This window comes from Carcharhinus amblyrhynchos, chromosome 7 (genome assembly GCF_965287045.1).
Source record: "Carcharhinus amblyrhynchos chromosome 7, sCarAmb.v2.hapA, whole genome shotgun sequence".
Classification (NCBI taxonomy): Eukaryota; Metazoa; Chordata; class Chondrichthyes; order Carcharhiniformes; family Carcharhinidae; genus Carcharhinus; species Carcharhinus amblyrhynchos.
The window spans coordinates 37,945,248-37,971,941 of NC_137330.1; the positions used below are offsets into that span (position 1 = coordinate 37,945,248).

Below are 26,694 nucleotides of genomic sequence, written 5' to 3' on the forward strand. Positions count from 1 at the left end.
TTTAAATTCAAGTCTAGTTTTGGGGGGTGTGAACGGATGGACCCTAGTAAGCATGTAGAGGCTGGTGAACCACACAGATTCAAAATAATTACAGTTCAAAAAGTAACTTGTTTATTGGGTAATGTCAGTGAAAGGGTGAGCTCTAAAATGGCAGGTACGCACACTTAAAGTAGTAGAGACTTGACTTCCTCAGTTATTCCATTAAAAAGAATAAGCAATTCTGGTAAACCACATGAATAAGGAAAAGCTTTGGAATTAAAAGATGAGTAATTTGCCTTTGTACCTGGGAACATTCTGTGTGTCACGTTGCCATGGGGATGGGTGTATCTATAGTAGATTCTTTGCTTTGAGTTTGTCTTTGTAAATCCAGTTCGGCTCTACTCAGCAGGCAAGACTGGTTGAAGAAAGCGGCAGAAAGGCTGTCAACTTTGGGTCTTGTGTAGCTTGTAGCTTCTTGAAAGTCTCATGATGATCATCTGTAGATTTATTGTCCATGGTGCATCCTGTGATTGGGAGCTGGCATTCTACATCGGATAAAGTTGGAAAGGGATAAAATGAGTAGATGACTTGTTTAGCTGCTGGAGGAAATCTACAGTAATCCTCTCGATGAAAGTTCGTTAATTAATCTGTTGCAGTTGGAGTTCTGGAAGTAATCAGCTTGGTTATAGTTTGAAACCAGAATAGTGGGTAATTGTAAATCAAGGGTGTTTTCTAATATTTTAAGCCACCAGAGTTGCATAGAGGCCCAGGCTGGATTGCGGAACCCAGAGTCTTGAGGTTGGTAAAGAAATTGGTGAAAAGAGGGAACATCAAAGAGAAATCTGAGATTTCCAGAGAACTGTATTAAGAACCCCTCTGATGTTGAATGAGAGTGTGTCTGAAAACCCTGAAGGGTAAAGAAAAATGGTTGCTAATGGTGTATATTTTGTTTAGAATAATGTGAGGAACAACGTACAACCCAGTGAGGCACCAGTCCTGTCATTGTGTAAACAATTAATAGTATTTATTAAAGTAAAAAAAGACAAAGAACACTGTTACTGAAGTGTATGAATAACTAACTGCATCATTTTATCTGAAATTACCCATTGTTCAATATATATCCATTTTTCCTGAACTCACCTAAGATATCCCCCTCATACAGCATCCACTTTAGTAACTCTAAGTCAAATCCAGCCCATAGTTACTGTACGATACAGCTTAGATGATCAAGTCTGGAAAAATGTCTTTTGCTGCTTCAAGGAAGATTCAAGACGGCCTTTTGGAGGAGAATATCTGCAATCTCGTAGCTCTAAATGTTAAATGGAACAGGCCTCTGTGGCTCTGATTATAGATGAAATCGCAAGATTTTGGCCTGTCTAACTGTTGGATGGAAAACTAGCCACCTTCCCAAAGAGGGTGCTAGCGGTTGTACGGTTCAGCTGCTTTGATATCCCACCGTGTAGATTCAGCTGTATCTCAAATGTCTTGCCTTTAGAAGTTATCCTCTTGTATAGCCCCACTGATTTTCTGGTAAATAGTGTTTCCGATATGGCAAATCGTACCTGAATTTTTCCAGATGCCTGCTAATCTTGTTACTGGGCAAATAGATCTCTGTATTCCTCTTGACACCTGCTAATCCTGTTACTCCTTTGTTATTTTGATTTCATCTCATGTTCGATTAACCTCGTTAACTTCCAAATTCATAACAGCTGTGGTGTACCTTTTGGGTTGGTTCCAGTAAGTGAGTGAACCTTAAAAGGTTTCATAAGATAAGGGAAATAGAAAGGAGAACTCAGTTTATAGTACCAGTCTTTATAAACCTCTTTTGCTTCCCTTGCATATCAAAAATAATTTTGTTTTGTTTAAAACTTGAAATTTTGTAGCAGTTCTATATTTGGATTTCTCCTCAAAACGCTAATTGTCCCTAACGGGATCATAGCACTAACATTGAAGTTTAGCCATCTTTTTTATAGAAACCAGCCAATTTTTACTACCATGAACATCTAGATCTGAACATGCTGATGTCTCCTTGTGCTCTTACTGAATTTCTGTTTAACTGCTTGACCTGTTAAAACTGCAGCTTGATTTTTGCTCTAATTTTCGCTTATGGCAGTGGTTTCTATATCATGCTTAACTCACGATTAAGATTGTCAAGAAATACAAAGAACAACCCAGCACGGGAAACAGGCCCTTCGGCCCAACGAGCCTGCGCCGCCACATCACCCTGCACCTATTCTACCCTGCATGTCAACGAATGGAACCCCTAACTTAGCCAGATTCAGGGGAGAATAGTGTCAATTTGGTAAAACCAATCAGCCTAAGAGCACATCTTTGGGGTGTGGGAGGAAACCAGAGCGCCCGGAGGCAACCCACGCAACCACAGGGAGAATGCGCGAACTCCCACAGACGCAGGCCCAAATCCATGTATCTGCACAGCTAGCGGCGCTAGTCACCGAGCTGTTGCTAGCACTGGATGTTTGAACATATCTCAAATGCCAAGCAGTATGGAAGATCAAAGCAATGGAAATAATTTTTAGAACTTTTTTTAAACTGATGGATTTTTAAAAAATGTGTTCAACAAAACTTGTGTTGGATTTTGACAAAATGAACACAAATATAATTTTAATGATTCCATATAGAATTCTCAATTTATCTTTGTGTACATTTTTGGAGGGAGATTATCTGCTGAATTCCCCTACACTGCATCGTTACTTTATTAAAGATAACTAACATCAGTAACTGCCGGACAAAGGCAAAATACCGTAGATACTAGAATCTGAAATAAAAACATAAGAAATAGGAGCAGGAGTAGGCCATCTAGCCCCTCGAGCCTGCCCCGCCATTCAATAAGATCATGGCTGATCTGTCGTGGCTCAGTTCCACATTCCCGCCCTCTCCCCATAACCCTTAATCCCCTTGCCTATCAAAAACCTATCAACCCGCGTCTTAAAAATATTGAGCGAGGCAGCCTCCACCACTTCAACGGGCAGAGAATTCCAGAGATTCACCACCCTTTGAGTGAAGAAGTTCCTCCTCAACTCTGTTCTAAACCGCCCCCCCTTTATCTTGAGGCTGTGCCCCCTAGTCCTACTGTCCTTTCTGAGCAGGAAGAGCCTCTCCACCTCTATCCTATCCATCCCATTCAACATCTTGTACGTCTCAATGAGATCTCCCCTCATTCTTCTAAACTCTAACGAGTACAAGCCTAGTTTATTCAGCCTCTCCTCATAGCTCAATCCCCTCAACTCTGGAATCAGCCTAGTAAACCTCCTCTGCACTCCCTCCAAGGCCAAAACAGAAAATGCTGAAAAATCTCAGCACGTCTGACAGCATCTGTGGACACAGTAAAAAGTCTGACAACACCAGGTTTTAGTCCAACCTATTTATTTGATAATATATTCCAGACATCCAGCGAGTATATTATCAAATAAATAGGTTGGACTAAAACCTGGTGTTGTCAGACTTTTTACTGTGTTTACACCAGTCCAACGCCAGCATACCCACATCATGAGCATCTGTGGAGACAGAGTAGAGTCAACGTTTCACGTCTGGATGACCCTTCGTCAAAAGGACAATCCAGACTTGAAACATTGGGTCCATTTCCTCTCCACTGATGCGGTCAGACCTGCTGAGATTTTCCAGCATTTTCTGGGTTTTTTTTAGTATCAGCAACTGCCAGCCTACTTCAGCCATGCATCCTGAAAAGTGTCATTCATGCAATAAATCTTCATCTGTGGGGCAAAAATGCTTGGGATTCGGGTTGACATTCACCATGTGAATTACACGTCACTTAAAACTAATATTTGAGATGTCACAATTGACCGTAATGAATAAAGGAAAATTGAGCTTCTTAGGCTATGAACACCAGATGGTGCAAGCGAGCTGCTTTTTGAGGAACAGCTTGAAAGGTTTTTCTCCCTTTTATGATCTGAATATTGGTACCTTCATGTTTTGTTATTAGCAAAAGCAGCAAGATGGTGGTGGGAAATGTATCATAACAAATTTCCAAGTTATACATTTGGACCCCTTAATTAGGTCTAATTTGATTTTTAATTTTCTGTACACGTGGATATTCAAGAATACTACATACTTAAGCTTTAAAAAAATCAAAAGTTTTTTTTAAATATATTTATTAGTGTCACAAGTAGGCTTATATTAACACTGCAATGAAGTTACTGTGAAACTCCCCTAGTTGCCACACTATGGTGCCTGTTTGGGTAAGAGACAGAATTCAGCATAGCCAATGCACCTAACCAACATTTGTCTTTCAGACTGTGGGAGGAAACTGGAACAAGCACATGGAGAACGTGCAGACTCTGCACAGACAGTGACCTAAGCTGGAATCAAGCTCAAATCCTTGGAGCTGTGAGGCAGCAATGCTAACAGCTGTGTCACCATATTGGAGAACAATAGAAAATGTAGCAAACGTTTTCTCTTGAATCACGTTGGGAGGGGTACTAAGTGAGAAGCTGATAGACATTGTTGGAGGCAAACTTTAACTGGTACTAGTTAGCAAATGGATTGGTGTTGAGTGTGCACAAGCAAAAACACTATGATTAGAATCTACGTTGTTTCCAGCCTTTGCAGCCTCAAACACACAGCTGCAAAGTCTTGCAATAAACATCTGTTGCAAGCTCCTATGAGATTGAGTATCGACTCGGAAACTCGCCAGCTCCTTCATAATCTGTATTTCAGCTATCTGTACGATCATTATTCTCTGACTCATCATGAACAATAATAGGCATGCAATGGAGAAAGGGAACATTTTTAATAAATATTCAGATATCAGGTACATCTTATTAAATGTTTCTTCAAATACTTGTTCATTTGAATGTCCTTTTTTATTTAGCAAAAATGCACAAATTTCATTGATATTCTTGGATATAATTCCTGTTTTTCAACTGCATTCAACTATAAGTACACTGGCTATGATCATTAAACTATGTGAATGGAGAGCTGGTTAAAAATCTTTGCATAACCTGGTGATATTTCTGGGTATTGCATTGTTTATCACATACTATACATGACAGTGACTGAGATGTACTGCTCATTATGACCACACTTATCTTCATAATTGGCAAAGTAGTAGATTCATTTTTTTAAAAAAACTGTTTCTTCAGGAAATTTGACGACCAATTCCTTCAAACTGCTTCTTGGAAGAATGTGGTACTAAAGCAACAGAGATAGATTTCTTTTATTTGTAATGGAGATCATACAGGAAATGTAATGTTATCACTGAAAGGTGAAGCATAAATCTAAACTCTCTGCATTGCTCCATTTAAAGGAACCAGAAATCGAACAGACTCAAATTGGCCAGGATGCAAGGCAGCAATCAGCACACCCTGGAAGCAGGTAATAAATTGTAGAAATTCTGATCTGATTCTTACTCTGAACCACATTCCTAAATGTTGTCTTTCTGTCACTGGTGGGGAATTGTCACAGTAAGTTCTTACTGTGCTTAGCCCAGTCCAGTGCCGGCATCCCCACATCAGGGGAACTGTCAGCCATCTTTCTATTAGGAGGACAGGTGCACATGTTTGAGTGTCCTATTGAAACCTCTGGGACAAAATTGGGAAGCATTGTGGTGCAGTGGTTAGCACTGCTGCCTCGCAGCACCGAGGATCTGGGTTCAATTCTGACCTTGGGTGGCTGTGTGGAGTTTGCACATTCTCCCTGTGTCTGTGTGGGTTTCCTCCAGGTACTCTGGCTTCCTCCCATCCTCAAAGATGTGTGGATTTGCCATGTTAAGTTACCTGTGAGTGGCAAGGTAAATATGTGCGGTTACAGGGATAGGACAGTGTGGAACTGTTGTCGGTGCTGACTCGATGGGCCGAATGCCGCCTCATTGTAGGGGTTCTGCGATTTTTTTTTTTAATGAAAATGTTCTTTACAGCTTACAAATTAATTATTATTTTTGATGTAATACCTTGAGGAATTTACCTTTTAAATTGGGGAGGCAGAATTAAAATGTGATCCTACGAAAGCTGATGGTTGCCAATAAATTTAAAAACAATTGACAAAGAGATGGTGTAGGTGTCTGTCGGGGGCTTAACTTTAGTTTCCATAGTATGATGATGTGTATAGTTCAACTTACTTTAAAGAAAGTGAATGATGCTGTAGCGATACTGTACTGTGCTTGAACCTTTGTTAGGTTAAAAGATGAATCATCGTCAAGTGATGAAGATGTTCGGATGATCAACCAAAATTGTAGTGCTGGCCAGCAAGATCACAATCTGTCAGCTTTATCATACGTTTCATATGTGAAATCCCTTCGACTCAGCTCTGATCAGCTGGTAAGTATAAAATATTTTTGGATGTTGTTTGGATATAGTTTCTCATGATCTGTATTATTATTATTATCATATGGTTAGTGATATAGGCTGCTACTTGTTGGACCAAAGGTCTACCATCATGTATTTGTTTTTAAGATATACTTATCAAAGGGTCAGTTTTACTCAACTACTTTATGGTAAAATAAAGTGTTTTTTGGTAATATTTAGCATTTAACTTGAATTTCTAGTGCAATTTGGCTTGATTCAAATAACTCAAACCTGTTCTGATTCAATTCATACAATCCTACAGTGCAGAAGGAGGCCATTTAGTCAATTGAGTCTGTATTGACTCTCTGATAAAGCATCTTACCCAGGCCCTATCTCTGCAACGTCATATATTTTACCCTACAAATTCCCTACACACATTGATTGGCCATGGTAAATTCTCCCTTAGTGCCCCAATCTAACCTGAACATCTTTTGACTGTGGGAGGAAAGGGGAGCACCTGAAGGAAACCCACGCTGACACGGGGATTTTCACAGTAACTTTGCAATGTTAATGTAAGCCTACTTGTAACACTATTACAAAAACTTTGAACAAACTCCATGCAGATGGTCACCCGAAGTTATAATTGAACCAAGGTCCCTGGTGCTCGATCCTAGGCAGGCTGTGCAACGTGATCTTATAACAATGGGCCATAGGGTATGAAATAACCCCTATCATTACGTTATTTAGAGTATTAGAAATGTATTTAAAATGCATCAAATGGCAAAGAGTTTTAATTAATATGTTCTGGACTAAATAAAACTTTGTTAGCTAGAATATGGAAATGAGGACTAACATAGGCATCCATAACTGCAGGATAATTTCTGGGTCATGGCTATTTGAAAATTTAATGCCATCTTTTGAGCAGAAGGCATCCAGTTTTCCTGCATTCTGAACTTGCTTTGTTTAAAGAAATAGATTTGTTAATACTGAGGAGATATATGTATTCATCTGGTACAACTGACTGATTGTATTATATGCTCTTACTGTGACCTGAAAATTGTGAACTGCACTGTTGAGATCATTTTCATATCTTCTAGTCTTTCCTAAAAGGAAACTACTTCAAGTTTGAAATGTGGGTAAATGGAGGTTAGAAACAAGCTAAACAGGAGGGAGGGGGAGGGAATGGGGAGATTTGGTTTTATAGGTAATCTTTAAATACAGATGTAAGAATACAAGAAAATGAAGAAATATGTTAAGGAAAGGATAGAATATGAGGAGAGAATCTCCAAATAATAACAAACTGAAGTATTCTACAAATACATGGGCAGGAAGAGAATTGTAAATTATAAGTTGGAATCCTGAGAGAAGAGACCAGTGAGTTGATGGAGGATAATTGGAAATTGGTGGGTATAAGGAAGGACCATTATGAGGAAAGACCTGAAAAGCTGGGACTGTTCTCATTAGAACAAGGAGATTAAGGAGTGATTTAGTAATGTTGCTTAATATTATGATGAGGCAAAGTAAACTGAAACAGATTACTCCCAGAAATTGTACAATTTAGATTGAGGGAGACGGATATAATATTAAATGTGAAGGATTTAGGGCAGCGAGCAGGAGAGTGATTTTTTTTTTCCCAGGGGATTTTGAAATTGTGGAATGCAATACAGGAGTGAGGGATTGAACCAGAGGCCGTGGCAACTTTAAGAAAGGTGGTGCAAGGAATATGGCAACAGAGTAAGCTTAAGGACTGAGGACCAAAGCTCATGTAGAGACTAAATACCAATATAAACTGATGAGCTGAACAGTTTGAGTTGTTTCTCCATAATATTTCATACAATTGTAAAAACATTTCTGTTGAAGAAATGCTAAATGATGATGCTTTATTATTGGTTTATTTTAAAATAGAATAGAATTTCTACGGTACAGAAAGAGGCCATTAGGTCCATCAAGTCTGCACCGACCACAATCCCATCCAGGCCCTATTCCCGTAACCCCACACCATTTACCCTGCTAATCCCCCTGACAGTAGGATCAATTTAGCATGGCCAATCAACCTAACCCGCACATCTTTGGACTGTGGGAGGAAACCGGAGCACCTGGAGGAAACCCAGGCAGACATGGGGAGGATGTGTAAACTCCACACACAGTGACATGAGGCTGGAATTGGACCCAGGTCCCTAGCACTGCTGCCTCAGTGCCATTTTAAATATTTTCTTTCTGCGGTGCAATTGTATTGCCGCTCCAAACTGTTTTATGTGCATATCGTTGTAAGAGTAGTGGTACAAGTCAAACACTGAGCATATAAGAGTTGTGATATATCTGGTCCATTCTAAAAGCTCTAGCATACAACTCCCTTTGTAGTATGATGTATCTCCAGCTTTTCTTTGCCAACTCTTTATTTGCATGAACTGAGAAATATTACACTACCTCCAACATGTCTTTTTTTAAAAAAATTTTCCTGGTGGCTGTCATAATTCTGTTCTGCTTTCTCACTGTATCTTGTATTGACCATCCTTAGGCAGGTGTATATAATCACCATATTAGGCACCCCTCTATTCTGCTATCCCACTCCGCCTGGACCATTATGAATTCTTGCACGTTTCACGCACTCTGCATCTCCAGGATTGAGGTTGCTAACATTAGATGGGTCAGTTTTGTACTGTGGGCACAGACACCACCAGGTTTAAACTGAGGCACTTTTCTTTGTTACTGCAGTTAATTTCACTCCCCTTTACTGTAATTGAGAATTGATAAAATCATAGGGCGCAAACTGATGATTTTAAGAGATCCCAGGAAACAAAGCCACATGACACCAAGTTATTAAAACCTATTTTCTGAATTAACAGAAGAGTCTCCAACTAAAGGAAGGTCCGAATGATGTTGTGTTTAGTGTCACAACACAATACCAGGGCACCTGTCGTTGTGAAGGTACCATCTACCTCTGGAACTGGAATGACAAAATTGTTATTTCTGATATTGATGGAACAATTACAAGGTACGTGTTGATCCAATGTGCTTCCAAGTGTTTATTAGACATGTTTAAAGTTAGGAGCATTTGTTTTCCAAATGCAGACAATAGGATTCTGAACAATATTTTTCTTTTTCTTTATACTCGTACAGATCTGATGCCTTGGGTCATATTTTACCAACACTTGGTAAGGATTGGACGCATCAAGGCATAGCAAAACTCTACCACAAAGTTAGCCAGTAAGTCTTGTGATGCTCTTGTAGAAGTCTGCACTCATTCTGATAAATTGAATGTTTTTTTTCTGTTTGAGCTTATGTGGGCTACCACAGAAAATACCAGTACTGAGTATTGAAGCACTCATTGCTTTCTTTTCATTTATATTAATGACCTAGGGATGGGAGTACAGGGCATAGTTTCAAAACTTGCAGGTGACATAAAGTGGATGTATTGGGAACTGAGGAGGATTGAGAGAGACTTCAAGAAAACATAGATGGGTGGAATGGTTGGACACATGACACGTGAAATGAAAGGCCAGGTTGTGTGGAGTGATACGTTTTGAGAGGAAGAATGAAGAGCGGGAATATAAAATAAAGGATACAATTCGAAAGGGAAAGTAGGAGCAAAGGAAACTGGGGCTATCTGTGCAGAGTAGTAAAGAAGATGGGTAATGAGGCATATGGGACCCTGGGTTTTCTAACTAGAGGCATCAAGGACAAAATTAGGAAGGTTAAGTGAACTTTTATAAAACACTGATTTGGCCTTACTGAATTCTGGGAAGGAGACTGGTTCCAGGAATGAGAAACTTCAGTTATGTAGAAAGATTGGAGAAGCTGGGGCTGTTTTCCTTGGTGAAGAGGAGGCTGAAAGGAGATTTGACCAATGTTCAAAATCTTGAGGGATCTGGACAGAGTAATTAAGGAGAAACTGTTCCCATCAATAGTAGGGCTGAGAACCAATGGGCAAGATTTCGGGGGGGGAAAAGAGCCACAGGCAATATGAGAAAAATAACTTTATACGCACCAAGTAGTCTAAAAACTGTGAGGCACTACCTGAGAGTGAATCATAGCTTTCAAAAGGGATTTGGATAATTATTCAAAGACAGAGGAATTGCAGCACTACAGGGAAAAGGTGAGGGAATGGGACTACCTGAATTGCTCTTGCATGGTCATATTTGGCCAAAAGGCAGCCCCCTGTGCTGTCTCCATTCTGTGATTTCTCTGAATTGAATCTGCCAGTTCTATCTTTGTGGCAACGTGAAAGTACTGTTTTCAGAACGTTCCATTGACTACACAGCCAATTAACTATCTTAAAATGTAGGTATTGTTGTGTAGAAAAATGCAGCGATCTGCTGACACCCAGTAATGACCCACAAATTGCATTAGAAAGTCTGTTCTGTTGTGTTGGTTGTGTCGTTGGTAGAATTCCCCTACTTTTGAATAGGTCTATAGGATTCCTTAACTTCACCTACATAGGCAGATCAGACTTTGTTTTGATATATTGTCACGTGAAAGGCACAATTTCTGACAATGCAGCACTAACTCAGTACTCACTGACGATTGCTTAAGTCCTTAAAATGGGGCTTGTGTACAATAAACTAACATTTTAGGCCCCTTGCAACCCACTGGATGAGGCTGGCACTTCAGATCTTAATCTGTGGACATGGCATCAGCTCACAAATTTAGAGGTTGAGAAATGGTAGTAAGTTGATGATGGAAGTATTTTTCCATCAACTGTTTAGAAGAATTGCTTGAATTTTTTTTTTAATCACTTGATGTAAGATCCACAATATTCTTCCCAAGATGGCTGCATTGAAACTACTGTCTTCTGTTGGCTATATAGGCTAGGGAGCTCACATCTTTGATACTTGGTACAGTTGAGCTTTACAAGCTAGGGTATCCAGCAGCCACCACAATTTGCTTCTATGCCCCTAAGCACTGAAAAGGAAACAATCAGCTTTCGTTGCTGTTTCTGAGAGTTAAGAATTGCTTTGCTCATGTGTGGAAAAATCGGACATAATTATGTTGCTATTATTCTATCCCGCTTTCCTAAGTTCATGAAAATTACTTGGGAACCCTGCTGGATGCGGTATGGGTGGGTTCAGGTTCAGTTGTGATACTCTGTACAGTGGAATAATGTTGTGCCCCTAGCTCTGCGACTTGGCCTAAGCGTGCTTATGAAGAAAAGCCATGTATGGGAGGCCTGTGATGTCTGTTCAAGTATTTGCATCTCCTGTGATTGCAAGAAAAAGTTCTGTAATAATGCTACATTAATACACTGGAATGCAAGTGTTTGTACAGTAGAAATCATAGAAACCCTACAGTATATAAGGAGGCCATTCAGTCCATTGAGTCTGCACTGATGACAATCCCATCCAGGCCCTATTCCGTAACCCCACACATTTACCCTGCTAATCCCTCTAACCTATGCATCTTGGGACAATTTAGCATGACCAATGCACCTGACCTGCACAACTTTTCTCCTGGGAGAAAACCAGTGGAAACCCACACAGACATGGGGAGAACATACATATTCCACACAGACAGTGACCCAAGCAAGGAATCAAACCCAAATCCCTGGAACTGTGAGGCTGTAGTGCTAACCACTGTGCTGCCCTAATAAAGTAACTTGATTCCATCTGTTAAAACAATAGCTTTTTTGTTTTTGAATTCCTCACAGTGACTGATGGAAATACTGGAAAATAAAACATTTAATTGCATTTCGTATTATCCGTATTAAGTTCTTTCAAGATGGACATTTCCTAGTCAAAACATCAGAACAGGAAATTAGAATGGTTTGTGGGGGTCTAGGTGAGGAATGAAGAAGATCATTTATTTGTGGTGACCTTGGGCTAAGATGTTATTCAAACTTTGTATGTTGGTTTCATAAATAATGTGAATAGTTTCAGTAGATAAATCAAAACTTCCCTACCATAGCCTTATGTAGAGTATAAATTATAATGACAGAAGTTTAGCGACATTAGTACTGTATTACACATGGGACTGGATAGAAAGTGCACATGCCACGTATTAAGTTATAATCATATATCTTGTTGCAATTAATTAAACTGTTGGAGAGCAATTCTTGAGATTAAAGATTGTTCACATTGGTATGAAACAGGCTGAAAACCCAGCCTCGTGAGCATTGCTGTGTTCTTGTGACTTGTTAATCTCCTAAACAATCAATGCCTGCTCTAATATGATTTTGCCAAATGAGGGGCAATTGGAGTGCGCATTTGCAGTTTGGGACATAATCAATCTTCAGAATTGAGTTGAAGTTTTGCAGGCATTTCACAAAACAGAATCCCAAAAGATGAAAGGGAGACTTACCTTCTTACAATGACTTTCAGAAACGTTGGGCATTACAGCCAGTGAAAAACTTTAATGTGTAGTCGCTGTTGTAACCGTAGAATCCCTACTGTGCACAAGAGGCCATTCGGCTCATCGAGTCAGCACCGACTCTGACGGAGTACCTTACCCGGGCCATAACCCCACACATTTTCCCATGGCTAATCCATCTAACCTACACATGAAGGGGCAATTTAGCATGGCCAATCCACTTCATTTAGAATCATAGAATCCTACAGTGAAGTAAGAGGGTGTTCGGCCCATCGAGTCTGCACCGACCACAAGCCCTATCCCCATAACCTGACTCGTCCCCTGACACTAAGGGGCAATTTAGCATGGCCAATCCATCTAACTGGCACATCTTTGGACTGTGGAAGGAAATCGGAGCACCTGGAGGAAACCCATGCAGACATGGAGAGAACATGCAAACCACACACACACACACACACACACACACACACACACACACACACACACACCTACCTGAGGCTGGAATCGAACCCTAGTGCCTTGAGCTATGAGGCAGTAGTGCTAACCACCGTGATGCCCACGTAGGAAATATAGGAAACACAGCAGCCGATCTTAGTAAGCTCCCAAAAACTGTGTCAATGATCTGATTCTGCTTTATTGGTGATGTTGATTGAGGGATTAAATATTGGCCAGAGCACTAGGGATATTCCCCCAAGCTACCTACTTCCTAACTCCATTTACCCACCTTTTAATATGAACAGACATCTTAACAATCTTTTTAAAAAATTAAATTGACCTTTTAGGGGAGAAAATTCCAGATTTCCACCAGCCTTTCTGTCATAAATTGCTTCTGATCTCACTTCTAAAAGATCTTCTCATTTTAAGATTATGTCCTCTTGCTTTCCTTTTCCCCTGTCAAATTCCTTAGCTTGCCAGGCCATGAATGAACATTAAGAAAACACGATGGCTGACTGTACAATCATTGAGTGCTATAAATATTTGAATTCTATTTGCAGAAATGGGTACAAGTTCCTGTATTGCTCAGCACGTGCTATTGGAATGGCTCACATGACTCGCGGATACTTGCACTGGGTTAATGAAAAGGGAACAGTATTGCCAAAAGGCCCTTTGTTACTGTGTCCCAGTAGTGTGTTCTCAGCACTGCACAGGTAAGGTTTCTCTTATTGCTTTTATTAATGTCCTGTTTTTCAGTTGCGTTCTTAAGGTGAATGGATCCTTTCAGCAGTTGGTGTGATGATGTAGAAAATCAAACTCCCACGTTTAACCTCTTCCTAAATAGTGTTAATAAGATTGCAAGTGGATGTTGATATTGCTGCTATTAATATCAGCTTAATATGAACGGATTATCCTCCCCTTTCAAATTTAATTTGAGTGTTAGAAGTCTGATTGCTGGTGTGGAAAAGGCTTGTTTGTTAACCTGCAAATGGTTGAATTTGATGCACTAATTCATTAAAATACTACCTGTAGTACAGAAGCCAGACATTAAAACGGATGAGGTAATTCAGTGCAACCTTTTGACGCTTGGTGTAAGATTTAACTTTTAATGGTCAAGTTTCCACTTTGATCCTTCACAATTATGATGCCACTCAGTGGTTAACATTGCTGCCACACAGCACCAGGGATCTGGGTTCAATTCCCGGCTTCGGTCTGACTGTGTGGAATCTGCACATTTGCTCCGGTTTTCTCCCACAATCTGAAGGATGGGCTAGTTAGGTGCATTGGCCATGGCCATTCTCCCTCACTTTTACCCAAACAGGTGCCAGAGTGTGGCGACTAGGAGATTTGTACAATAACTTGGTGGCAGTGTTAACGTAAGCCTACTTGTGACACTAATAAATAAACTTTAAGCCATTTCAAGTATTTTCCCAAATTATCATCCCTAGTTTATTCCTCGATCGTTTTTCATTTCAGAGAGGTGATTGAAAAGAAGCCAGAAAAGTTTAAGATCCAGTGCCTGACTGACATCAGGAACCTCTTTTACCCAAATAAAGAACCCTTCTATGCAGCTTTTGGAAACCGCTCCAATGTAAGTCAAACCTCCATCCGCTGAAACACAAACACAATGAAGCATGTCGGAATGCACAGCTGTAACCAAATAGAACAGCCATTCAAATTAAAGGTGCAATATTTCATGTAAACACAGTCCTCAGACTGTTCCTTGGGAGAAATTGTGTATGTCTGATTTTACTTCAAAGACACTTAGATAGAGCTCTTTCTTGCACTGTCTTTGCCAGTTATTCTGACTCTACTCCTGTGATTCTGGTTCTTGGCTCACTAATTTAGAGGAATGAGTTATATAAAATGACTGTTCTCAATATTGCATGAGATTGTAAGCTTGCATGCAAAAAATTCAAATGTCTCCTGAAATGTGTTATGTTAGAAATGGAATTTTGGGTGAGTGAAATGTGAGGCTTTTGAATAATCATCCATTCAAATCAGTTTTCTGTGATGCATGATATCCCTTTTCTGTGGGTTCAAAGTGGTGAATTGTATGGCATAGAATAAATGGAAATGCAATGGTGAACGAGAGACAGAAAATCTTGGAAACACTCAGCAATTCAGACAGCATACGTGCAGAGTGCGATGGAGTTATCGATTTTTCAAGTCAGTGCCCTTGCGTCACGGCTGGGTAATGTTTGAGATGAGCCGTTTTTAAGCAAATAGAGTTGGGGGAATTTCACAGCCATATTTCCTTCCTCATTTGCTCTCAGCTCTGACGAAGGGTCATCCAGGCTCGAAATGTTGGCTCTATTCTCTCCCCACAGATGCTGCCAGACCTGCTGAGATTTTCCAGCATTTTCTGTCTTTGTTTTAGATTCTAGCCCCTGCAGTATTTCCCTTTTTATTTGAGGTAGGGGAATAGTGCGGTGAGTGAGTGTCAAAGAAGAGAACAGGTGATGGGAAGATTGGGAGTGATTTAAATTGCAAAAGTGAAATTGTGCAAGGGTAAAGGAGCGATAAAGATGAGTATATGACACAATATGTAGTCAGAGAGGTTGTGAATGGTTACAGCTGAATGGCAAAGGGTGAGGGAAGCTCAAAATCTAGAAAAGAGAATTGGTCCTGAAGCATGAAGATGTGTTGAGAGGAAGATGGTACAGCCTAGGCTGCAGCTCATCCATTGCCGAGGAAACCATGTTTAATGATAAACTGAGTATGTGATAGTATCTGTCATCACCCATCTCTTTTGTAATCTACCCAACTCTTATCCCTCAACCTCATCCTCTTAAATGCATCTTCATAGAGCCATCTCCCTCATTAAGTCCCCATAAGAAAAAAAAGCTGATGAAAATGTGAAATTTCTCCTTCCCCACCTCTAATCCTCCAGTCAGCTTCTATATCATAAAAATGTCAATCTCTCCAAGATGTCTTGCAATTTTCTTCCCAATTATATGTTCCCTTTGGCAATGGCAGATACTGGCTGGTTTTTCTCCTCTCTTCTCTCCCTGAAGTGGAGTCCAAATAATGTTGGATTCCTATCCCAGAGTTGTTGCCTAGTTACCTTGTTGCTAAAGAAGTAATTTCCTAGCTGCTAGTGAAATGCAAACGAGGTGCCCTGTGTAAACTAGAGGGCCCTGAATGATACAGTGTAACTGCTGGCATTCCACCATGGCACTTGTTCATGTGCCACGTTTTATCTCTTCTGTTTTTGTTCTCATAAGTGTCGTGTCTCCCTCCCTCACCGCCCCCCCCCCCCCCCCCCCACCCCCCCACCACCCATGGTGGGTTTTCATGGCCATTAACCAGCGAGGAATGCAAATGGCCATTGTCTTCGGCTGGGCTGGAAAATCTGGGTCCATGTCTACTTTATTGTTATTTAAAGAAGGAATTTAAATTTTTCTGTTTTGAATTCGAGTTAGAGTGGAAGGCGTCTGTTTGCTTTTGCTGACCTGCAAATGGTTGCTTTAGAAATTCTGTAAATATTGTGCTGAAAATATAATGTTTAATTTTTACGGATACCTGTCTTCCCCCAGCTGTTCTGACTCTCCTTCTGCAGACCCCCCATTTTCCTTGGTGCCTTTTCCAACAAGATTCTTCAAATCCCATATAAATATTTTGCTCGTAATGAAGAATATTCAATACCAACAAGCTCTTTCATATTGTAAGATGGTGTTAAATTAATATCATCTGGCTGCAGCAGTTTTGCAGCTTCCTTTGCAAGTTTTTAAAAACAATTTCACATTTGTTAACCACATATAAAATTAGCCACTTGAAATCAACTTTTTTTTTTGCAGCAATCGTTAGGAAATCCCAGCTGCTCAAAATGCAGTTGCTTTTTTTTCTCTCTTCGATACTTGTAGTGGGTGAAATTGATGCCTGTGAGGAATGTTGTTTGCCTGTGTTTTTAATATATAATTTAGGGTAGTGGCCCAGCTGAGGCAGAAGTGGTGTTCAATGTGTGGGTGTGCCAGGCTGTGTAGAATCAACTTGTCACTATTAGCTCTGGCTTCCTCTTGGAGAACAAATGTCACCAGCAGGAACACAGGAAAGCTCCAATAAGAGTCGGAACAGCTGGCATTGCAGGAAATCGGGAGCTTTCTTGACTTGTCTCTTACATTCGAGAAAGCTCCTCTGTGGCTGTCTGCTCTCAATTCTGAGGAAATTCCCTCAACTCCTCATGGTTTAAATAAATGGTTAGGGTTGTTTTAATATATTTCTGGTGTTCATCAAGCCTTCCTGCCTTAATTATTTCAACCCCAGTTTTTGATGTTGATTTAATTATCCATTTGGTATTATAATTTCCTTCCCTCCTCCCCCACTGTGTTCTGAATATTCAATTTCCAAGTGTTACAAATTATCAGAAACGTTTAAATCTGCAACGATAGAACTGGATCAGCAGTGAATTTGACCGAAGATCATAAACACTTGTACTTTTCTCCCTCCACAGGATGTTTACTCTTATAAACAAGTTGGTGTACCAATAAATAGAATTTTTACAGTCAATCCCAAAGGTGAATTAATACAGGAGCATGCAAAGACCAATGTCTCATCGTGAGTGAACGTTCATTTCTCATTTTAGAGGCGAATTGTGTCTTGAATTATTGATGTTGAATATTTTGCATTTAGGTCTGTAACTGTATTTCCTGGTGCTTGAATATATTTTGCCTATATTTTCACAAGTTGTTGTTTCTATATTCCTTGATAGTCACTAAACAGCAAGCCTTTCTCAAGTCTCTCCTCCTGTGTTTTACTTTGCCACATCTGTGCCATTGCCCAACCACTATTCCTACCTCTTGCCACCCTGGGTAACCTTGCCTTCTGTCCCTCCCTGCCATTTGTCATAACTCCTGTGCTCGCTGGCCTGCTTTTCACTCCCTGTTCATTCTTTCTTGCCACAGCTTGATGCTCTCTATTCCAAACAATAGTACATCAACCCTTCCATTTCCTCTTGCTGGGTTTTGCTGCCTCTGCTCTTCACTGCCCACCAATTACACAAAATCAAAAGTCCTTCACAAAACCGCCAGTTGTTAGGCCAGTTTCTCCACAACAAGGACCCTCAGTATCCTGCTCCCTTCCTGAAATATTGCCTGTTACTATTCTCCTAATTCATTCTATTATATCAAAGTCAATGCTGGTAGATCATGTGAACCCTATTCCCAGTTAGACTATATCTCAGGACTTGGTGTCCAGTTGTGCTGTGTTGGAATATCATAACTCAGCGTCATCTACCTATTGCTGCCACACTCCAAAGCACTACTTCCAAACTTTAAAAGCCTGCCTCACGATATTTGTATCCCTGCAATTGCTGTATCCCCATTAACCAAGATCCCTCTTGCACTTTGACTCTGCCCGTACACCCAAAAATGCCAATAAACTCCTCCCACTTTTATTTCCCTTTGACTATACTTACAAATCTTTGCACTCCTTTTATTCCTCCAACGTTCCAGGACTACCCTCCTAGTTCAAACACCCTGAGTCCTCTTTTCCAAACACTCTCGTTCCCTGTAGCCCCATTCTCCAATGCCCAGGGCCAGATTTTTGCTCTTGAAGCTGGTGGCTCAAGTTGGGGAACTTTCCCAGCTAGCTGCCCCTGCCTGAGTACATAGGCCTCTGGATGATGCAGTCTTGGCTCCTGTGTTGGGAGGTTGTGGGAAGGTTTGAGAGAGTTGGGCTCGCCACCCATAGCAGAGGTTAGGTGACCCAGGGTAGCCAGGTGCTGAAGTAGGCTGATTTAAAATGCCTATCCTGCTGCTCATGGACATCATCCCCGTTGTATTGTGGCATTTTAGGTCCTCTGGCCCATGTCTACACACCGCCTCACAGGCCCAACAACTCACCATGCTGTCTTCATGCTAACTCATGCTAGCTTCCATGCCCTTTCTACCAGCACCCCCATGCCAAATCATAGCTCTTGCATACTCATTTATCTAGTATACGCATTGTTAATTCAGGGTTCAATGACGTGCCCAAACTCATCAATCTTAATTGGTAAAATTACTGATGCTCCTACAACCTTCTACATTTGTCAAACAGACCATTAAAAGCCCCAAAAGAGGAGCGTTAATCATTTCACACCTCTTAATCTTGAGTAAGTAAACATCGAGACGTGGTATGGTTAAAATCTTTTTGAACGTGCTATTTAAAAGAGCCACAAATAGGAGGAGCTGACTCTACTAATTGAAGTGTTGGAGGCTAGGAGATGCCTACCTCTGCACTGGAGCTGGCCAGCTTGGGGATTCAGGGTGTCGGTTCACTATTCTCACCCTTATCCTATACCAGTGAAAATGGGAATCCTGCAATTGCATTTTTAAATAGTTCCCAAGTCCTGCTGAATCAGTGAAAATCAATGCCAGAGCAACTTTATCATGGTGCAACTAAGCCCCCCCCCCCCCCCCCCCCCCCCCCCATATCCTGAAACCACTTCCAAATATCTAGTTTAGAAGAATGAGGGGAGATCTCATTGAGACGTATAAGATGATGAATGGGATGGATAGGATAGAGGTGGAGAGACTCTTCCCGCTCAAAAAAGACAGTAGGACTAGGGGGCACAGCCTCAAGATAAAGGGGAGGCGGTTTAGAACGGAGTTGAGGAGGAACTTCTTCACTCAAAGGGTGGTGAATCTCTGGAATTCTCTGCCCGTTGAAGTGGTGGAGGCTGCCTCGCTAAATATTTTTAAGAAGCGGGTTGATGGGTTCTTGATAAGAGAGGGGATTAAGGGTTATGGGGAGAGGGCGGGAAAGTGGAACTGAGCCACAACAGATCAGCCATGATCTTATTGAATGGCGGGGCAGGCTCGAAGGGCTAGATGGCCTACTCCTGCTCCTATTTCTTATGTTCTTATATTACTGCTTATACATCCTAGCAGCACATTTTCATCTTTTAATATGCCCTGTAATCTCTTGCCTACTGCAACCCGGGGGTGGTGGTGTGGAATCCCCTCACCTTTCCCTTTCGCCATTTTCTTTCTTTAGCATCCTGATTCTCCTGTTGCCACCCTCGCTTCAGGTCACCAATCTCTTTTCATGCTAGCATTAAATTTCGCAATTCTCTACTGCCCCTTCTTTATCACTGATCTTTCAACATTTATGCCATTTAAACCTGCAAACTTTCACTTATCGTCACTAATTTCTTGCCCACTCACTATCACAAACCTATCTGCACTTGTAATAATACTTCTACTGTTCCGCCATTTAACTCAGACTTGCCAATCCTCTCCATACTACCCATGCACATTAAGCTTGACACTTGCACAATGCTTGTTTGGCAAACTCTAAAATAATCCATTCCCTGGATAAGAAAGCACATCTTCCCAATACTTTTCCTGATGCTCATATTATTAAAACACATACCAATATTAAAACACAACCCTCCCTTCCATCTCAGCACACAATCTATACAAAGAGTAAACAAATCTTTTTACATGTGAGCTATTCTATACACGTTCCGTGTGTGTGTGTGTACATTCCCCACACGTGAGTTACCCTCTAAATACACATCCATTAACGTTTGCATTCATTTAATTTGAATTCCCTTTTGTCATATTGAAACACTTCAGCACAAAAATTCATAATTTTCAATTCATTTGTTTTGTTTTTATTCATGTGTAGTGTTAGGATGCTGGACCAGAATCTTAAGCTATATCAGGATGCCAGATTAGAGCTCAACAATTTTTCTATTTTGGCATTCCAGGAATGGTTCCACTGACAAACTTGGTATCTTTTATAACAAAGCAAACGTTATTTAATAATAATTTGAATATAACTCTAACAAATAAAGCAGCTTAACTATTAAAATTATTTCTTTTCAATTTTAAATATTGTTTCACTGTTATCTTCTGGCTTCAGTTCCAAATAAGCAACATACCACTTAGAGATTTGAATGCCACTTTAAATATAGTCAGCAACCATGCATATACTTGCTATAAATTGTTGACGATTTTGAAGCTTTCAGAGAGAAGCTAAGTTTTAGAGCAGCTTATAAACCTCTGTCTTCAGCAGTCTCCCAACTAGGACTGCAACTCTAAAACTGCAATAGCTCCTTTCTCTCTGCTCCAGACGCAGTTTATCACAAGACCCTGTCAATCAGCTTGAATCTGAAATCCCAGAGGAACTTCTCGTACTAGCAAAAGTCCATTAGCTCTAAGTAACAAATTCCTAGCTGAAAACGAGTTAGTAACTTTCACACTATTGAGCTAAATGTTTTCCAGACACACTGGCTGCCAGCAAAATAAATCTGAAACTTTAAACATTCCTCTTAACCATCTGCAAGATTTTTTGTTTATATGTCATCTGTGGCTCAATTGTACCACTCACATTATCTTGAGTCCAAAGCAAAGGCTGACCTCCTCCTGTTCAAATAATTTAGAACAAAAAAAATTACAGCATAGGAACAGGCCCTTTGGCCCTCCAAGCCTGCACTGACCATGCTGCCTGACTGAACTAAAACCTCCTACCCTTCCGGGGACCATATCCCTCTATTCCCATCCTATTCATACATTTGTCAAGATGCCCCTTAAAAGGGGCACTATATCGTATCTGCTTCCACCACCTCCCTCATTTAACTCAACTTTTAAATACCCAATTGCATTGCTATTTTGGCAGTGAGACACTGGTGGGCATTATGCCAAGCTCGCAAAATTAAGACTTTTGTACCCCCTCCAACAATTATTAAAACCTAATTCTTGCTCTTTCTCAAGCAACGAGATGTGAAGCAAGGCATGCACTGCCAAAATAAATAGAGCCAAAGTATAAATGAGCCATGAACTATTAAAGGAAGTGGTTTTATACGTTCTCCCTGTGTCTGTTGGGGTTCCTCTGGGTGCTCTGGCTTCCTCTAACAGTCCAGAGAAGTACAGGTTAGGTGCATTAGCCCTGCTAAATTGTCTCTTAGTGTTCCAGGATGTGAGGATTAGGGAATTAGTGGGGTGAAAACGTGGGGTTATTGGGAATACGGAGGGTGTTGGTGCTGACCTGATGGCCGAATGGCTGCCTCCTGCATCGAAGTGATTCTACGCTAAACAGAGGCTAAATGGATGACTCCTATTTCAATGGAATCCGTAATCATGACTCCACTCATGGGCAATACAAATGTTGTTTAAAATGTAAATAGTCCAAAACCATATGTTCTGATACAATTTTTTTTAGAAGTACGTAATGATCAGATTTGAGCTTTCATGTAAAGGGCCCAAGCCAAATTTCCATTGTATTTATGCTCAATTATCTTCCATAGGTAAGCTTTGCCGAGCCCTTTAAGTATCAAGATTCTCAGCGAGAAAATGGATTTACCAGCAAAAACATCAGAATTTAGACTTAATTTACACTGCTACATACCTCTATGTCTATTGATATGGGGCAAATATGCAGCCCGGATTATCCCACTCTTTCCTTCTCCTGAAGGTGGAGAAATAAATGTAGTTGGATTGTAAAAGAGATGATTCCTGGGTAAATTGGCATCAGCGAAATTAAGTACAAGCAGCAACATACGTGTTTTAAGTCATGGTTGCTGTATTTTAAAATGAGTTCTGAAGTTGCAATTTGCTTCAACTTGAATTGTCCCAGAACCAAGTCATTCCGACCAGTAAATGGTGAAGTTTTTTTAACCACAAAGTAATTGCATCATAAGATTTAGCCAAATGTACAATCAGTCAGTGCTTCCTGGTGAAAACAACTTTATGGCCTGGAGAAGAGTTACAGGAATTGGATTTTTTTTTTGAAAAAGGTTGAAATGAGGCTTTTACTGTAAAGTGTCGAGGGATTGTGACGAGGTTAGGTGAAGGGCTAGGAAAGAGGTTAATGGACGTGAACACTGGCATGCGTACTTTGCCTCCAAAGAAATAAGTCATTTGGTTCAAACTATGGGATGAAGGTACACCCAGGACGTTTTATAGAAGTGATGTTCTTAATATACATTCAGTTATTGTTGGTCATCCCATTATAGTCTGATCTTCCAGTTGCATGATCCTGATGGCCAGCCTCCACTTGTGACTGGAGGATAAGTCTTTTATTTCTAGATATTCCTAAAGTTCACAATGGGTAAAACATTTCTAAAAATTCAATGGACACATGTTTTTAACTAATGTTCATCAGAAATAAATGGTAGAAGTCAACTTGTGTCCTTGACAAATATTCATTCTACTGTAATTACGTTTACACTTCACATTTGAGTAAGCATGTGAGAAGCAAGCTTTTGATTCTGGATTTTGACACTCCATCCCCTCTGAACATCAGTCAGTCTAATACTCTCTTCTGGATAAAACATTGGTTGACAGGGTCTCCAGTGGATCAGGAAGAAGGTAGGATGCGGTGTTATCGCCAACTTAAAACTGCATTCTCCACAACTAAACTTGCAAGGGTTGGGACTAATGTTCCTGTTGGGATCAGACTTGTACATGATACTGGAGTTGTCAGGAGATGGGATAGACAAATGAAATGTACCACAGAAGGAAAACCTTGACTCTTTGTCATTTATACTTGCCCTTTCTTCACCCAATACCCAGAATTTCCTCAGGACGATCACTCAATACCCACAATTTCCTTGGGGCAGAGGCATACTACATAAAACTGATCATATTTTTCAGAAGCATGCATAGAGAAACAGCTTTGTGTGTATACCTACACCACAGGTTCTGCAGCGATTCTAGAAGCTGCTGACCACCAGCTTATGAAGGGCAATTAGGGATAGGCAACAAATGATCTAGCCAGCAACACTCTCATCCCTTTTAAAATAAAACATTAAATACATTAATCTTAATGGTTGCATGGAGAAACAAACCAGTAAATTATCTGCTTACACAGCCTATGTTAATATGATATATTCAGTTCCTTGTGTAAAATAATTGTTTCCTTTTCCAGTTACGTGAGGCTGAGTGAAATAGTTGATCATGTGTTCCCTCTGCTAAAGAGAGAGCGTTCCTCCGACTTCCCTTGCTCAGATACCTACAGCCAGTTCACGTTCTGGAGAGAGCAGCTGCCAACTGTGGAAAACCAGGACATTAAAGAATCCCAGGATTAAACACTACTGTACATTGCAAAATGATTTTTATTCCTTTTAAGTGCTAGCAGCCACTGCTCATGTTGATATTAAATTGAAAGTGAATGCAGTACGAAAACTGTGATCCTGTTGCTGAGCATTTTATGCCATTAACTGTCCTTGTGTAAGGATTTTGTTACAGGGTTAAGAGGGTAGTCACTTAGTAGGGGTGTGTTATGTCTTAAGCACTAGATTTCTTGTGAAGAAATTAACTTCAGTTGTTCACGTTTTCTGTGCGTATGTTCCAAGTTCCACTGTTACTTTAAAATCACTGTCTTCTCCTAAGCACCCATTTGTGATCAAACAGATTTATTAATTTTCAAATGAATTATTTATAGTATGTATGCTAGATTAATTAGTCTAAATCCAAATTGAGATGCAGCTTGCACCTAAAGTAAATGGTGCATTTTCAAAGGCTTAATTATTTGTCTCCACTCGGTGCTTTCCTCCCACCCCCTTTTTTTCCTTACAAGGGCGGTGACTCCTACTGGGCTATAGTTCTGTGCTGCTATTTGCATGGACGCACCATCTCCGCCTTTGCATCTCAGCAGGGACGATGGTTGACAATGAAGTGCAAAAATCTTGAAAAATGTTCTGTAGCTAAAGACCACAGAATTGTTGTGCACCAGCTTCACCTTGGTTCAGAACAGTGTACACACATTTGAACCTGGGACCGCTCTGGCCTGTGCATTTGCTCACTAATCTATTAAGAGATTACTGATGAATTATTAAGACTGTAAACGATTATTTGACCGAAGTGTTGCTCTGAGGGGGGCAGGTTTTTTTATTTATAACTTATGAATCCGATTATTGCATATCCTAATAACTGCTTTAATTTTTGAGAGAATAGATGGTAAATTAGCTCATCATGCTGATATAAATTCTGAAATGTTTTTCCCATTAACAAGTTGCAAAAGTTTTTGAGAGTTGAAATGGAGGTTTGCAATTTCCAAAAGCAAAATACTGCAAAGGCTGGAAACTTGGAATAAAAATAAAAAATGCTGGAAAAGCTCAGCAGGTCGGGTGACATCTGTGGAGACAGAACCAAGGTTAACTTCTGATTAAAGGTCATTAATCTGAAACTACATCTCTCCTCAGATGCTGCCAGGGCCGCTGAATATTTTCTGTGTTTTCTGTTTTTACGACCTATATTTTTCCTTTGGGTTGCTGATGCCATTTATATCAATGCAATTGGATTGTTGCAGCCAATTATAACACTGCCCTTCGGAAGTGGTGTTTGTGTTTCTTGACCCATGCCAATGACTGCAATGTGACATTTGGTTGGTGGGTGAACTGCGTCAAACTCTTCCAACCATCTGTGTCTATTGTGAAATTTCCATTTGATTGTTGGATTTACAAATCTGGAAATGGCTTCAATTGTGTGCAAAGAAACACATTTTTTAAGATTTTCTTTACCTAGGAAGAAAGATCTTATACATTGTACTCCATTAGACAGAGTTCCTTTCCTTTAAATGTATTATTTCTAAGCCCTTTAAAGTTTCATTCAGTGGTACTATCTCAACCACTTGAATTGGGGAGATGTAAAATGACTCAACATAATTGACACCTCAAAAGCACAAACACAATACATCCATCATTGAATTATTTTGTATTTTATCTAATTTTCTGATAGCCTGGCCACAAATTTAGAACGTGCCACTATTGCGATTGCATGCCTGTTTCTCTTTAGTCGTAACTAAAATGGGGGAAAATTGGGCCCAGAGCGTAATGTAAAGAGTATTTTCTTTCTATGAAAGATGAAAAAATTGAGGTTTTGTTTTCAAATCTTGGGTTTTGTTACAATAATTACAGCTATCGTCGCACAATCACTGTATAATGAATTGCAATGTTATTGTAGGTAAAATGATGTTACACAATCAATAAAAGCCAAATATTATGCAACAGATAAGATTGTGTCCTATCACTGGTTCTATAGTTCGCTTTTATTCAATGATAGCATGATAAAATGTTCTGGACCTTTAAGGAAAAATGGACATTGAGCCATTGACTGAATTAGAAAAGTTGATCAATAGGCAAAGGTATGCATTTTAAGGAGCATCTTCAAGGGTGAAGGTAGTGGAAAGCTAGAGGAATTTTTTTTTAGGTTAGGGTTCCAAAAATGAGCAAAGGACAAGTGAAATGTGCATGAAGCTAAATCTGACGAATGGAGAGGTCAGAGTGGGTTAAATGGCTGGGGAAGATGACAAAAATAGCAGAGAGTGAGGACTTGAATTAATTTAACCGGCAGCCAACGTAGATCGGTAAGAAGTTGAATGATTGCTGAGTAGGAATTGGTGCTGGATAGGATACAGGCCAAAGAATTTTAGACAGGCTGAAGGTCATGCAATTTGAAAGTTGGGCAGGTTGCTGAAGAGATCTGGGGTAACTGTGTTGGGGGGCTGGGGAGCAGGGGGCAGTGGTGACCAAAGCATTAATAAATTTCAGTAGCTGATGGACTGATGTGTGAACAGAGGAAAGTGATGATCTGCAGGTGGATGTATGTAGGAAGGATCTGGGGTTGCAAACACTGCTTGGGTTGAACAGAGTGAGTTTGGTTCAGAAAGAGATACCAGTCAGGAACGTGATGGAATCAATGCAGGTGGTTAAGGGGTCTTGCGTTGTGTTCCAAGATGGTAGTTTTGTTTTCCAATGTGTATACCTAAGGCAAAATTATCTTTTCAG

General features: G+C 40.2%; 1 protein-coding gene across 5 annotated transcripts in view; it reads left to right on the forward strand.

Moving 5' to 3' along the window:
• Positions 1-25,921, forward strand: part of lpin1a (lipin 1a) — a 131,508-nt gene extending 105,587 nt beyond the window's left edge. For 4 of the 5 annotated variants that reach the window (XM_080192169.1, XM_080192171.1, XM_080192172.1 and 1 more), the window contains 8 exons: positions 5,264-5,331; positions 6,131-6,272; positions 9,086-9,234; positions 9,360-9,446; positions 13,538-13,690; positions 14,454-14,568; positions 17,431-17,534; positions 23,835-25,921. In XM_080192169.1, coding sequence (XP_080048295.1) covers positions 5,264-5,331; positions 6,131-6,272; positions 9,086-9,234; positions 9,360-9,446; positions 13,538-13,690; positions 14,454-14,568; positions 17,431-17,534; positions 23,835-23,994 — 978 coding nt within the window. In that variant the 3' untranslated portion in view covers positions 23,995-25,921. The remainder of the gene's footprint in view (positions 1-5,263; positions 5,332-6,130; positions 6,273-9,085; positions 9,235-9,359; positions 9,447-13,537; positions 13,691-14,453; positions 14,569-17,430; positions 17,535-23,834) is intronic. The other variant, XR_013887000.1, reaches the window with a different exon arrangement.
• The last annotated feature ends 773 nt before the right edge of the window (positions 25,922-26,694 follow it).